At 40.3% G+C, this 15,409-nt stretch overlaps 1 protein-coding gene across 2 annotated transcripts in view; it reads left to right on the top strand.

Annotated features, from left to right (window-relative positions):
* Positions 1–6,885: 6,885 nt before the first annotated feature.
* LOC101171486 (synaptotagmin-9) overlaps positions 6,886–15,409 on the top strand; it is a 38,830-nt gene continuing 30,306 nt past the window's right edge. Inside the window, exon 1 of one of the 2 annotated variants that reach the window (XM_023955941.1) lies at positions 6,886–7,499. In XM_023955941.1, the coding sequence (XP_023811709.1) occupies positions 7,352–7,499 (148 nt within the window). In that variant the 5' untranslated portion in view covers positions 6,886–7,351. The remainder of the gene's footprint in view (positions 7,500–15,409) is intronic. The other variant, XM_004069735.4, reaches the window with a different exon arrangement.

Here is a 15,409-nt window from a genome sequence, read left to right on the forward strand (position 1 = left end):
GTTTAGGGTTGGGGAAGTGGATGCGTGACTATAACCTGAGTGTCACTGTGTAATTCATGTGAAATTTTTCTGAATCCACCGAAAGTTTTATTCTTTTTATCCTTGAAAAACTCACTGTCTGAACAGGAGGTGAACTCAACTTACTTTTTTTTATCCTCCTTATTTTGTCTTTGAACTCAAACCAAAAATGTGACCCCAGAATGTTTCAGATGAGTCCACGTCAGAACAGGTGAACATAAAAAAGTGAATGTACTGTTGCCATAGCAACTCTGCAAACATCAATCCATGGCAGCTGGCAAATTCTTTACTCCTAAAATCCAAAAACCAGGTACATATTTGCTTAATACAGACACAATTATTGTTTCGGACACAAAATCTCAGAGAACTCCAACATGGTTAGACTCACAGATCTGAGCATCAGTTAGCTTCATTTAGACTTAAATTCCCTATCATAGAGATGAATCCCTCATGATTAAACCTATGTCTTGGTCTGAACGCAAATGACACCACCTATTATACTCAGCCCACAGATTGTGCTGCCAAAGCTGCCAAGGACAAAGTTCAGAGCAGTGGGGGCTATGACACTTTTGTCATGTATAGAGATAAAAATTGTCATTCTTGTTGTTATGAAACACTAAAACATGAACTTGGGCCTTCACAGAGAACGCCATCTTGGGCCAAAATATTATTGAAAAAAAAGAAGAATGAAAAAAGAACCTTGTTTTTCCTAAATATTCTGAAATGTTTAAGCAGGCTTTCTAAAATGTCCCTTAGGCCAGTGTTTCCCAACCCTGGTCCTCAGGGTACCTTGTCTTTCATGTTTTACATTTTGCCCTACTTCACCTGCTTCAGCTCATAATCCGGCTCTGCAGAAGTCTGACAATGACAGCCATCTAAGCCAGGTTTCTTTGAGCAGGGTTGGATTGAAAAAAATGCAGGACAGTGTGTCTGGAGGACCAGGGTTGGGAAACACTGCCTTTGGCCCATTTTTTGAGCTTTGGCATTTCTTAGGTGGGCATTTTGGACAAAATACATCTAAGGATTCCCCACTAAAGGCAACATTTCATTTTGTTCTGATTTTCTATGTCCAAGTCTTTCACATGTTGAAAAAGCATTTAACAGGGAGAAAGCTTCAAAGTTATTTTAAAAGCATATACAAGACACATTTTTTCCGGGCACTCTGACTTCCTCCCACAGTCCAAAATTATGCATCTTAGGTCAAATGGTCACTCTGAAATGTCCCGTGTGATTGTGAGAGTCTGTGGTTGTGTGGCCTTGCCAGGGACTGGCGACCCATCCAGAGGCCATTTTCCCAGAAGGGGTTTGGGATAGGCTCTGGCAATTCAGAGAAGCAGGTTTAGAAGACAAGTGGATGGATGGATGGACCTGGAATTCACTTGACTAGTATGAAAACAAATTATTTTTTATCAAACAGTCAACACACTGGAGCAAATAAAAAAAGTGAAAGTTGATCTAATGTATGAAATAGAAACCTCAAAGACATGGTTATATCTAAGTTGGATAAGAAAACATTAAGTTTTACTCTTTTTTTTGTTTCAATGTTATCAAAGTAGTCTATACACATAGCTGGTATAGCTGAAATGTCAGTTCCGTGTTGCTTTTTGCTGGCAGGGATTTTTCTGGGACCTGTCCCCTTCTCCTTTTGCTGTATTATCACTGAAACATAGGGGCTGCTCTCGTTTTTCTTTTATCTCCGGTTTCTTCCTCTGAGTTCAGTTTGGAAAAGCTGTATGTTTCTGTTCTATGTAATGTATATCAAACATGGGTTTTAGGTAACCTCCATCCATCCATCCATCCATCCATCCATCCATCCATTTTTTAAACCCAGGTAATCCCTTTTGGGGACACAGGGTGGCTGGAGCCAGTTTGTCACAAAGATACACAATTACAAACACACACACATTCCCACCTAAGGGATCATTTAGAATCGTCAATAACCTTTTGAAGCACATTTTTTGGACTGTGGAAGGTAACCGGACAAAACCAACACATGCACGAGGAGAACATGCAAACTCCACACAGAAAGGTCCCAGCTAGAGCCCTGGGCGGGACTATTTTCTTCATCCCGCTCCCGCCCGCACCCGCCAAATTTCTGACCAATCCCGCCCGCTCCCGCAACGTATGCGTTACACTCCCGCCCGCACCCGCAATATGTATGTCCACTCCCGCCCGCACCCGCAAAACTCATAGAATTTAGTCCCGCACAGTAATAGAGATGCATTGATTTTGTATCGTCTCCCGTCCCGCAGAAAAAAACACGTATTTTTATTGATATTATTAAAGAGATTCATGTCCCTCCTCCAGTCTCATCTTTTCATGCATTCCTCTTTTGTGTAATGTGCAACATAATCATTAAATATATTTTCACAAATCCTGTTCGGTAAAAAAAGTGTGCGTGTGTCCGCGACATTGTTTGTCCACGACAGACGGCCTGAAGCGCGCTGAACCAGCTGGGATAGATGCAGGTCAAAGTCATTTGCAGGAAGAAAAACATTGTAATGGTTCAACAGAGCTGAAAATCTATGAATTAATTTTTTCCTGACGGAAAAATACTTTTTTTTTTTTTTAGCTTCAGCCTTTTCCCGTTTTTGCTGTTTTGCGCCTCAGTGGGGCATTGGCACGCAGATCTGAACACGATGAACCTCGTTTGAGGTTCTTTTCTGCTTCATCAACTGACATCATGTCCCTGTCAGGAAACCTCTGCTTCTTCCTTATCCCGCGCAGTGTTGCCAGATAGATTGACAGCTCTTTCATCCTTCTGTTGCGCTAGAGCGTTCCGACTAACGTGTTAACCTGCTATGACCGTATTTTGCGCTCTCTGTGTAGAACACACTGGGAGCGCGGGGAAAATAACTCTAAGCTGCAGAAGATGTGAACAGGTGAACAGGTAGAGAGGAAAAGCAGGTAAAGAGGCGGGGGAGGGGCTTTGGCTTCAAACTCTGTCAGAGAGATGGAAACACGGCGTCAGATTGAGACGCAGCTTTCACTGCGGGAGTTGAAGCAGAGACTTTCTCTGGGATGATTCTATGAACTAAAACATGGAAACATGATTATCAAGCAGAACTCTTTAAAATAATAAACCTGATCTCTCCACATTCTTCGTGTCTACCATGCATTGATGCACACATCGCTCCATGCAGCGATCAGACCAGAACTTTAGCTGATAGCTCCGCCCATACGCGACCGCGGTATCAGGCTTTAAAGAACACAATTTCTAAGAGGCGGGGCGGGGCGCTGCACACCCCCAACAACAGGTTAGATGACAGTGGCTATTGGGCGTCTCTACCTGGTGCCTTCACGGAGCTTCAGTACATAAGACTCCAACAGCCGCACAGCCTAACGTAGTCCACTATTATATATTCATGAGATATTCATGGCAAAACTGATCCCGGAGAGTTTTTTTTTTGCCGCCCGCTCCCGCCCGTAGTACAATTCAAACCGCCCAATCCCGCGAGATTTGCGTTGGGTCCCGCGGGACCCGGCGGGACCCAATCCCAATGCAGCCCTCTAGTCCCAGCCAAGATTCGAACCAAGGCCTTCTTGAGAGACGAGAGTGCTAACCCACTGTGTAACCAAAGTAACCTTATGTAGTTACTTTTTTTTAAATAAAAAATGGCACAGCTTAGTAGGTTGTCCCTCTTTATCTCTATCAGAACTGTTCCTTGAACTCCGAATTATAGTCACGGTAACATAGGTGTCTGATACAAAGAGGTTAATAGTGTTAAGGTTTGAATTGCAGAATGATCAAGGCTGTCCCTTCAACCACCGCACATTAGGATGCTGCTGTTTGAGGAGCTTTGCTGAAAACACGGCGGAACAGAAGCCCTCAGTTCCTCAGAGGCAGCTGGGCTGGCTTCAAGCCGTGGCTGCATCCTGCAATAAATGCTAAACCAAACTCTCCCACATCCTCGTGCAGGTGCACCCGTGTGTCCACGTGCACTTCTGAAAGTAAACACAGTCAGAGAAACTTTTATTTGGAAGTGAACAAATTCCGTGCACATGTGTATGGAAATACAAACAAACAGAAAGGCTGAAACACACCCACACAAGCTCCCACACACAAACTGCTGAGCAGAGATGAATGCTGAGCACAGCTCTGGTGATTTAGTGTTTTACGTGTTTGTTTGTGGCTGAAAACCACTAAAACTGACATGTTAGAGTAGAGTTGAATACGCATTTTGTTGATTCCAAGCTGAGAAATTCAACTGTTCAACAGCGTACAACAGTAAAAGCTAAATAAACTAGCTGTTACATTTCTACTATTCAAAGTAAAGTATGAAGAAAAAAAAACAACTATCCAGATTTGTCCTTGTACAGCAGACTTGGAATGACAAAGCCACAGTCTGATGGCTGTAGGAGCAAATGGAGTCCTTCACCTCTCCGTTCTGCACCACAGTGGGCTCGACTGCTTCCTTGCCAATGTGGCGTGTTGTTTAGAGGATGATAATGTCATCCATGATGGCTGTGAACTAATTTTTCAGCCTCCCTTCCGCCACAGCCTGAAAAAAGCTCTGTTCTCTCCTTCACAGACTTTATCATTCCATCCAGTCTCCTGCCATCCCTTGTTTTAAGTATGCTGGTCCACAAGACTGCAGCAAACATTATAGGTGCCCACCACCACAGTCTGAGCATTCTGCAACAAACATCAAAAGACCTCGATCTCTTCAGGAAGAACTCTGCTATTTCCTGTAGGTTTTGTCTGTGCTGAGTGAACAGTCCAGCTTCCAATCCAGTAGATTTCTGAGGTACCTGTAGAACAGCAGCAGACTTCTTTCATCCAGTTTGGAAACTGATGTTTTTGACTTTCTAAAGGCCACCACCAGCTCTCAAGACTTTGTGATGTTCAGAAGAAGGCAGGTGCTTTCACTGCATGAAGTCTCTGTGCTCCCCCCTTTGAGATACTTCACATATCCCACCACAGCAGCTTCAATACTTTAGTATGAGACAGGACTCTGAGACAATCTTAAAGTTTGACATCCACAATATGAGCAGAAAGAGGGTCCACTATAGTCCCCTTTGGAGCCCCAGTTGTAGCTGCACTGCAACTTTCAATAGACCCAAACTCACAGTTATGTGATATGAAGTCTCTTATGCAGCTTTACCTTATTTAATTACAATGCTTCTTACATACTGACAACACAGAATACACACGCAAGCTTGTAGCTGAACTCATCTGCACTTTGGAGGTTGGCAGTTTCATAAATCAAACAGTTCATAATGGCTCATCCTGACTCTCTGAGTTATCTATCAAAATCCATCAAAGCATCTTTGAAACAGTTTGTTCAGAGTCTGATGAGATTAAGTCATTGTGTTTTTATTGTGAGAGCTCTCCTGCTATGTGAGCTGCAATCAAATCATTTAAGAGCGCTCTTCGAATGAAAGGAGATGCAGAAAATTCAAGTCTGAGTGAAGCTTTGTGCGTCCACCTCAAACATCACTGGGTGTCAGGAAGAAGTCAGTCCCAAATCCTAACCATTACAAATTTCTTTGAGGAAAACTAACCATCCATCCATTTTCTAATCCCACTGTATCCCCTTTGGGGTCAGTAGGCGGTTGGAATCAACCCAGCTTTTGAGTAAAGGCAGAATTTGCCCTGAGCAGGTTTCCAGTCTATTGCAGGGGCTGTGGGAGGAAACCAGAGAGCCTGGAGAAATCCACACATGAACAGGGAGAACATGCAAACATGAATTTGAACCAGAGACTTCTAGGTGCGAGTTGAGAGCACTAACCACCGACCCACTGTGCAGTCCAGGAAAATTAACGTTTCAAGATCTTTATTGCACAGATGGATCCAAAGGATAAACGGTCACATTCGTATATTAAACAGTAGACAACGTCAGAGGCTAGACAAAGAACTGAACATACCAGACTGAACTGCCCTGTGGTCCAAAGTGTAATTTTCAGACTAAAGTAAATGTTGACGCAACTTTAGTAAACAAAAGTCTCAGAGTAGGAAGAAAACAAATCTGCTTGAGGTCCAATTTAAGGGTTCTTGAAGGTTTGAGGAGTCATTTCATCCACTAGTGTGGTTCGCTGGATCAGGTTAACAGAGTTATTTTCTAAAGATGATCTTCAATCCAAGTTACACTGTTTGGTTAGTTGACCTAACGTAAGGTGACCTAAAGCCCAGACCAAACTCAAAAACTGAGAAAAGGCTAGTTTCAGAGCAACCTGGGCATCCATGAGCTTCAGCAGATCCACAAACTGGTCTGATCTGTTTCTTGAAAATAAATCAAACCAAAATTATTCAACAGTAAACATTTTCATATTTTTTCCGTGTAGAATATATATATGTTTTGTTTAAATAGTATTCAATGAATTATTCAATATTTCAATATTTTTCTTTTTTTTCTAGATATAAATGTCAAGTTTTTATTAGCTAAAAATTATAATAATAGAAATAAAAGAAACCTTTGAAAGTTACCCCTCTGAGGGGAATTATTCTAAATAAGATGCAAAAATATTAAATGTGTAAAAGAGAGACAGGCAGGTTTTTTGTGTTCTGCTTTCTTTCTTGACGTCTCAGAGTGAGATCCCTGTCAAAGCGCTTAGCTTCATGAATATTTAGTCCTATCCAAGACAAACAACAGAAGCTTAGGCGGCTGCTTGGTGCTGTTTGTTCCTCCGCGTAAAGGACCTTCCACAAAATGCCACGCGCGCAGAAAGCCTGTATGAGCTCCTTCAGCGGGGCAGTATTGTGACATTTATCCGCCTTTCTCGCCCTTCATTACTCATGTCAGTAAAGGTCATGCTCGTGCACCCTCCCAGGTGTTAGGGCCCCCACACTACAGTGAAACATCTGCTGCCCAGGGGAGCGTGGGGCTCTAACTTCATTACTCGTGTATTTGCATGCTGGGAGGTAACATATCTTTGTTTCAATCCAGAGGAAGAAGGGATTTTATGTGGCAGGGTCTGATGGTGGGGTGGATGTGAAGGAGGAGTGTTGGTGGAGGCAGAACTTCCTGTCTCTCTGCATCCTAACGCACTGTGAGAAGCGCGCACTAAGCAGCAGCCTCTCCGAGCAGCAGCTGCACGGGAGCACCACGGGCAGCAAGTCGTGATGTTTTCACTCCGATAAAAAAAAAAAAAAATAAAACTTCCACAAATTGTCTGTTTTAACATACTTTTATGAAAAATCTGGATAAATTTGACCTTTGAGAGGATTTCGCGGATGCACAGAGCGCGCAGGGTGCATCCCAGGGTGTAGCCGCGGCGGTTCCCGTGCGCCTTTGCGCTGCTGCCAGTGCGTGCCAGAGAGAGCCAGAGAGAGCCAGAGCGAGGCGGAGGAAACGCCGGAGTGGCCGATCATTCAGAAGGATGCTGGAAGGCAATGCCTGCAGAAAGAGAGGATGAGATTTGTCGAAAGGCGCTGGAACTGCTGTCCGACCTGTGCTCCAAGGGAGAAGTGCAGGACGACAACTGCCTGGATTACATCTACCACTTCAGGGACCTGGCCAGACCGCGCTACACGGACTCAGGTCAGAGCTCTGTCTGCATGAGCAGCTTCACTGTGGAGGCAGAAAACTTTTAATTCCATGAAAGTTGTGAGCAAGCTTCAATTCTTCAGCTTTGGGGCTCATTCAAACTCAGGGGAATATGACTGAAAAATGCAAAAAATAAAAGAGAAAACATGAAGGACCTGATTGTTCCTTTTATCTACACATTCATTTTTAGATCTTTTCTTGGCTTTGAGAAAGAAGCTGCATCTGCAGAATCTATTCTGCACACAGCAGTATTCATTTATGACTCTTTTCTTCATCCTGGGAAGCACACACGGAAGGAGAGAGACAGCCCCACCCAATGTTTCTCATCATTATCAGTCTGCACATCCACAGATGGGAAAATTCTAACAATTAGAAACTAAAATGTAAACTTTACAACAATTTATTAATATAAAAGTACCCAGAATATGTACCAGAGAGAGGTCAAAACCCCACAACTTTAGGCCTTTAAAGTATTGCCATACCATCTTGTGCTGCTGCAATATAAAGATGAGGAAACATGAAGAAAATAATTTGTTTTTTAAGTACCCCAAAAAGTTCTGTATTTCAGCTGCAAAGCTGTGGACAGTAAACTCAAAATTCGAAATGTTTTACAGTGCAGCAGCTCAACCTGATCCACTGGAGAAACACAGGGGTTTTCTCCTCCTCTTCATTAATAAATGTAGGTTTTTATGAATAGCCGCCGCCTTTCAACATGTTATAATCTATAATTAAACATGTATGATGGAGAGGAGGTTCATGCAACCAGATCGGCTCCCAGGAGATGCTGTGACCCACTTCCTCTTGTAGATCACTGTAAACGCACACAAACACACATCCACTGTTTGATTCACAACAGCCAGTTGTCCCTCAGAGCATTGGGGGAGAAACTAGAACATCACTGAAAGTTTGAGGAGTCTCCCACTTTGGAAAAGGATTCAAACAAGTGGTTCAAAAATAGAGCCACCAGATAACCCGGGAGAGACCCAAAACATGTTCACATAATGTTTCTGGTGCTGTTGCAAATTTCATATTTCACAAAAAAGATTTCGTCGGAAAATTCTCAAATGTTTATTACTTTTTTGAAAACTTTCAGCCTCTAGTATCATTGGTGGAGGAACGTTTTGCTTGTTGCTGAATGTCCTTGGGCTCTGGTTGGTTAAAAATGCAAAATTGTAGGAAAATATGGAAATTGGTGACAGCTTTCATTGTTATTCACATCTAAGTATCAAAGATATTAGCAGAAGTCCTCATCTGAGGCTGTGGTGTTTTTTTTTTTCATCTTTGAAGCTTCACATAAACATGAGCGAGGACAAAATGACCCGCCTTGGATGCTAAGAGATATTTTAAAAGCTTCACTGAGAATTCTGTTTAAATTTTGAGGTTAGCAATTATGGCACGAGATACAACAATGAAACCAGTTTTTCATTGAGATGCAAAGGCTGGAACCAGTTGGATCTCATAAGTGCCTATAAATTAACACATTTAAAACCATTTTTAAATAGAAATTGCCATGTATTGTTGTTTGTGGCGGTTCAGATGCAGGAAATGGGAGACAAATTTGACAGCAAATCAAATTACTTCACAAGTAAATTGAATCGATTAGTTCAAAAAGGGCCCAAGTCCACAATTTTTTTTAAATATAGATATTATATGTTCTATGGTCTTCAAGGGAAAAGCTATCTGATTATGTGCAAAAAAGTCCCAAGTCTGTTGTAATGAATTGAGTATGTTTGACATTTAAATGCACAGTTCCTGGGCTTGGGCCTCTCTTGCATCAGTTTAGCTTTATCCCATAGATGGCAGCGCAAGTTATCCAATATAGCAGCGCCCCTGTTTAATTCAAGAAGGGCCCAAGTCCAGAGACTTGTTTGCTAGTCCTCTGAAATGATAAAACTGAGGTGCTTCATATTATAGCATTTGTAAGTTATGAACTGGTGCTAAATCTGGGTAAAATATTAATCATTTGGTGTAGCCTCCCTTTAAGCTATGCAGTTAAAATCATTTCCTGGAAAAACAAACCTCTTGGACTTGGGCTCTTTTGAACCAACTGATTCAATTACATGATTTAAGACCCTGAAACAAAAAAATGCGACTAACTTCAACAGAGATACTGTAAAACCTGGATAAAACATTTTGAGACGAGAAGAATGTGACAAAACAGAAGCTGCAAACTTAAATACACTCTAGAAAATAAAGATTGGCAACTAAACCTAATGTAATCAAGACAAGTGCGGTGAAGCAAAACCTTAATCAATCAACACCCTCATACACCTCATTTTTTTCTATTAACGGCTGTATTTTTGCTGGATATTAGACAAATTAGAATCTTGCAAAGATGTTTTCATCTGCTTAAACTGGGTTAATGGACACTTTCTGATAAATAAATAAAAAATATTGATTTTTACATGTAACGTTTAGGAATGTGGTGCAAGTGTTGCACAATTTTGCACAGCATGGATTTTGAATTTTTCTCTCCAGTCAGTCATAATTAACTTTTATTGATCGTTCTGATTCCTAGAAACTAAACTGAGATCTGTTTGAGACAGGACTGAGATAACGTCAGCAACTTTAGGAGATTTGTTATGGATTATGTTTGATCATATTTTTGATCATATTTAAGAGACAAAAACAAAGCTAAGCCAATCACATGAAGAAAATTTAGAACCTCCGTGGAAAGTAGTATTATAAAAATAAACAGAGGGGAATGCAGATTACGCTTTATGATGCATTCACACCGAACAGGATTCCTGTGGTGAATTTGCCTCCATTTCCTCTGTTTAATTACTTGGCAAATTTGATTGTAAAAAAAAAAAATGAATACACCTGTGGACATATTTTAAAGACTGAGGGACAACAAATAGATAAACATTCTTGTAACGTATGGATTTCTATGGGCAGATCACATGGGTAAATTAAGAGATACAAATAAAAACAACAAAATTAATAACTGTTCTGATATTTTCTGACCCAAAAGATCTGTTTAATTTCTAAGTTGCAACACTTTAATGAAACAGCAAATGTTCATGTTGCTGATTTCACTCAAAACCATTTCCTTGCATTTGAGGAAAATAGTAATTGTACTTAAAAACGTTTTTTGAAGAATCTTGAAAAACCTCAAAGTACTTTTTAAAATACTTAAGTTGTGTCCGAATTCCTTCACTAATCGATACATATAGTGCACTATATAGTGCGTTCGTCATTTTGAATGCTGTCTGAATCTACAATTCCAAAATCGAGTGCCCCAGAAATTTCCTAGACGTCTCTGTGAAAAACCAGTGTGCATCGATGCCCACTTGATTGCTGAATATAGACCACAATGCATTGCGTTTGAACAATTTTTGCGAAGAAATTGTATTTAAATGTTTTTTGTTTATAAATCATCAACATTTTTATCTTCAGAACACAGTGGAATCATAAAGGGTCGTCGCAAAACTTTCACATCACTGAGATTTTTACTTTGTGAAATCGATGATGTCATGTTCGCCGTTGAGAAAATGAAATAGTGAGCAAGGTGTCCAAAATGCTTTTAAAAACCAGGGCACTACATACTCCCGCAGTACATAGTTTTTAGTAGTTAGGGATTAAGGTTGGAATTTACACACAGCCTTTGTTTCATAAATCACTATTTTTCTTAACTTCAGTCAAATTCCTTCACTTACCCATCAAAGATTAAGGTCAAAATTTGGAACAAATGTTACTAAATCTATCTGCTGAGCCTCTGAAGGTTTGTGCTGCAGATGCATACTGGAATTATTCTAATGCTATGCAGGAACAGGCTCATTTTCCCCCTCCAGTCTTTCTTCCAGGTGCTTTTCTGCCCTCCTCTGTCACTGAAAACAGATTTTCTTTCTTTATACATATTCAAGCTCTGTGTTAGACCAGGCCCTCTGAAACATTTGGGCACCAAGCAGTGGGTGAGTTGACTATTCCCCTAAATCAGCGTGTCTGATTATGAGAGCGCCTGGTGGAGCTTCATGTAGGAGGATAACATGTAAACCAAATTACGTGGTGGTGGTGGTTGTGGGGGGGTTCAAAAAATCCTTCAGGAGTTCTCCATGAGGAACAGAGTTGTTAATAAACATGAGGATCTTTAATTGATCATCATGCATTTGGTTTATTTGTGCATTGCCTTGTAAATTTCAAATTTAAAGCGAAACACCACCAGTCTTACAAAAAGCAGTCACTAGTTTGCTTGAATAAAATCATTGTTATATAAATCGCTCCTTTTTGGTTGGATTTGTCTCACTGAGTATTCAAGAATGTTGATTGTTTTCATAACAGCCAGAAATAATTTTCTTAGTCAAATCAAACACTTAGGGGTGAGGCAGATTTTTTTTTGCTGTAGATGAAGCTTAGAAAGCACAATGTTTTGAAAATGTAACAAACGTGTTTTGTTTCGTGATTGTATATTTTTAGAGCAGTTATCTCCAATATTTCAATTGCTTTTTTTGTAAGATAAAACAATGTTGTTTGTAAAACAAACTCGTTTTATCCAAAAAAAAAGTCAATTTGTACATCCTCAATAATTTCTTGTCAAACATTATTCAAACCCCAATCATAGGAGAGATGTTTAATTCTTAAGTTGACGCACACAAAGCACCTTCGTTTCTCGGTCTCCAAGTTGAAGGATTAATTAAATGTCAGTAGAAACAGGTTAGCTTTCATAACCCTGCTGATTAAATTTTCGGGTGAGTGTTGCCGGGCAACATGACATTATTAGCCGTTTGGTTCGGAAATCTTTGAGTTTCTGGTGATTGCGTTGAGTGAGACCAATAAACCTAATGACTCTTCTCCCCCTGGTTCAATGTGGTCCTTTTACTGATATGAATCCACGCTCAGCTCCCCAGAGGGAAGTTGACCGTAAATCAAAGCAGTAATGACTACCTGGATGTTCCCACATGGACAGTAGCCGGCATTAGCCGCTGTGGAGACAATAACTCTGTAACAATCACCAGGTCATTCCGCCGGCTCCCGTAACAGTGTAAACTGAGGTTAAATTCTTTAGGAGATTTCAACAAATCCATTTACCCTTTTTGATTCTTGCAGTGGAATGTTTAGTAGAGCTAAAGGAACATCTTCAGCTAATAAAACAGTTTTGGTTACTTTAAGTTCATATTCAAGGAAGCTTGGGATATTTTGCACAATACTGACACATAACAATGGGATTGATGACCAGGTGTAATTGGCATTACACCATTTCAGTCTTATGTATAAAAATGTTTAAAAAAAAAACATTTTATGTTGTGATAGAAACTCTTCTTTTCTACTTGGCAGAAATAGTAAAAAGCCAGTAATTGTATGCCTTACAGAACAAACATTCAGTCTGAAAACAGAAAGACTGAATGTTTTTCCTTACATGTAGATGCTAACTTAAGGTAATATTGGTGCTGAAGTGGTTCGACTCATATTTGCATCATTAGGTCTCATGGGGTTGAAAGAGAGCACATTTACACGCACATTATACTTTTTTTATAACCTAGACTAACAAAAACAGGAGAAACAAAGTACTAAATAAAAGGCATTTCCCCCCCTAACAGCTTCACTTAAAAATAACTACAAACCAAAAGACTAAACAGAGTGGACACGAAACCACAAACTACAAAGTGCAACACAAACCATATGGAGACGAGGGCCAAGCTGCAATGAAGCCTGTTGCTGCAAGGCTCCCTTCTCATGGCCTCTTGAGGCTGCCTCCACCAGCCCTGGTCCAATTGGAGGCCACACCCTTTCTATCACACCTGAAAATAATCACACAGACATACAAACAAAAGATCCACAAAAACCACTGAAGTCCCGTTCTGATTCAAATCAAATACACAAAACACAAAACAAACAGAACTATACGAAACCAGATACGGCCACAGCCGTAACACCGCCTGTCAATCTCACACTCCAATCTTCCCTCACTCGTGAGTGACCCTAAGATATTCAATGGATTGGATTTGTTTTTAAACTTGTCCATTTGTGGCAGGAGAGTGGTTCACATAGCTGGCAGTAAGTCAAACCTGTTCCTGGTGCATGTTTCACTCTGGCAGGGTGGCCCTTTATCACCGGTTCTGTTCATAATCTTCATGGACAGATTTTCTAGGTGCAGCCAGGGGCCGGAGGGGTCTGGGGACCACAGGAATTCCTCTCTGCTCTTTGCAGATGATGTTGTCCTGTTGGCTCCATCAAGCCAGAACCTCCAGCGTGCATTGGGACGGTTTGCAGCAGAGTGTCAAGCTGAAAACAAACAGTTGAATAATGCTAAAATCATTAAAGTGGGTTTTAAAAATCTGTATTTGTGGCTGAAAGTTAAGAGACAAAGGCACAAGAAAACTGAGGTAACCCTTGTGCTATCCTAGGAACTTTAACATTGGGAGTTGGGTCATCTAGACCCACTAGACAGTGCGCTGAACCTTTTTTCTTCAATGATTTGTGATCTTCACTGGTGTCCATGGATTACATGAAATCTTTCCACCTTTATCCACCTTTGTCATGGTAGGGAGAACACGTCAATGTAAGGGTGGGGTCATCTAAGATAACACAAGGGTTAAACTGAACAGTGTTGAAAATGCTAATTATAATGCCAAAATGCCAGGAGTATATAAAAAATTATATTTTGATATCTTTTTTTTAAAATGTAAAAAAAAAGAAATGAAGACAGGTAAAAGTCTATGAGGGTTTAGCATACATATTTAACAAATATAAAAGCAGAGTAGTTTTAAAAATATTTTCTCTGTAGCAGTTTGTACTCAAGCATGGTCCAGGTTTGTTTTTGAAGGATGGATGTTAAACCTTCACTACATCCAATAGTTTTAAAGGCAGTCAACATGTCCTGATTCCATTTGAAACTGAACAGTGATGTAGTTTTTTTTCCATTGTGATTTAAAATGTTGTAGCACAATAGATCAACCTGAGCAATGCAACAAAAAAACGAAAAGAAAAAAAATCCCCACAAAAAACAACAAAATACACCCAAAAAACGGTGTTTAAGGACAGAGCAGTGAGAAATTGGCTCTAATAATCGTCATGCATTTTGCAGAGCAGTAGGAGACCTTGGAGTGATGAACCAGATCTTGACAAATTGAAAGGTTGCCACAAAGCAACTTCGACACGCTTTCAGATCTCAGAAATACAAATGAATCTATTAAAGGCCCGGCCACAGATTCCAAAACCCAGAACCAACAGGATTTGTGTCAGCTCGCCTTTGGCCTTCAAGTGCTTTATTTCCAACATTATTCAGTGTGGATTCAAGAATCTGGAAGCAATGGAAAAAACATTTAGTGAGCAATTTTGAATGAAACAAAAAAAGAGAGGTTCATGGAAAACATTGTAATGACATGCAAAATGCTAAAATAGCTAACACCAGCAAGCAGTAGAACAAGTACCAGGGGTCCCCAACATAACAAAAAACTATTTTAGCTGAAGAAAGCGAACAAAAAAATGGTGCATAAAGCCTGAAAACGATTGTAGAAACCTGTGAAGCTACGTGTGAATGCAAGAGTTTTGAACGTGGAAGCCCAAAACATGCGTTTGTGGGCGCCTAGACTTTATTGGAAGTAGCCGCTTGAACTTGCTTTGCTGAGGGTGGAGTAAACATAACTCGAGAGTATTCTGGTCACAACCCGAGATTTCAGCATTAAATAGTTAATATAACTTAGTTTAAATATGAAACTAAATGTTAAATTAGATTAGGGAAGTTAGCAAGGGATCACTCAAAATAAACTGAAAATGGATAAATCATAAACCTGTGTTCAACCTTTTCTTAATTTTCACACGAAAAGGGACATACAAACAAACTGACCAGTGAGAACAAGTAAAACTGTCCCTTTTCTTACATCTAGTTAATAAATAAACTTAAAACATGAACTTCATAAATGTTTAAATAAGAATTAAAGATGAAGAGGGCTTCTGTTTTGACT

The sequence above is a fragment of the Oryzias latipes genome, chromosome 6 (genome assembly GCF_002234675.1).
Source record: "Oryzias latipes chromosome 6, ASM223467v1".
NCBI classification, from domain to species: domain Eukaryota; kingdom Metazoa; phylum Chordata; class Actinopteri; order Beloniformes; family Adrianichthyidae; genus Oryzias; species Oryzias latipes.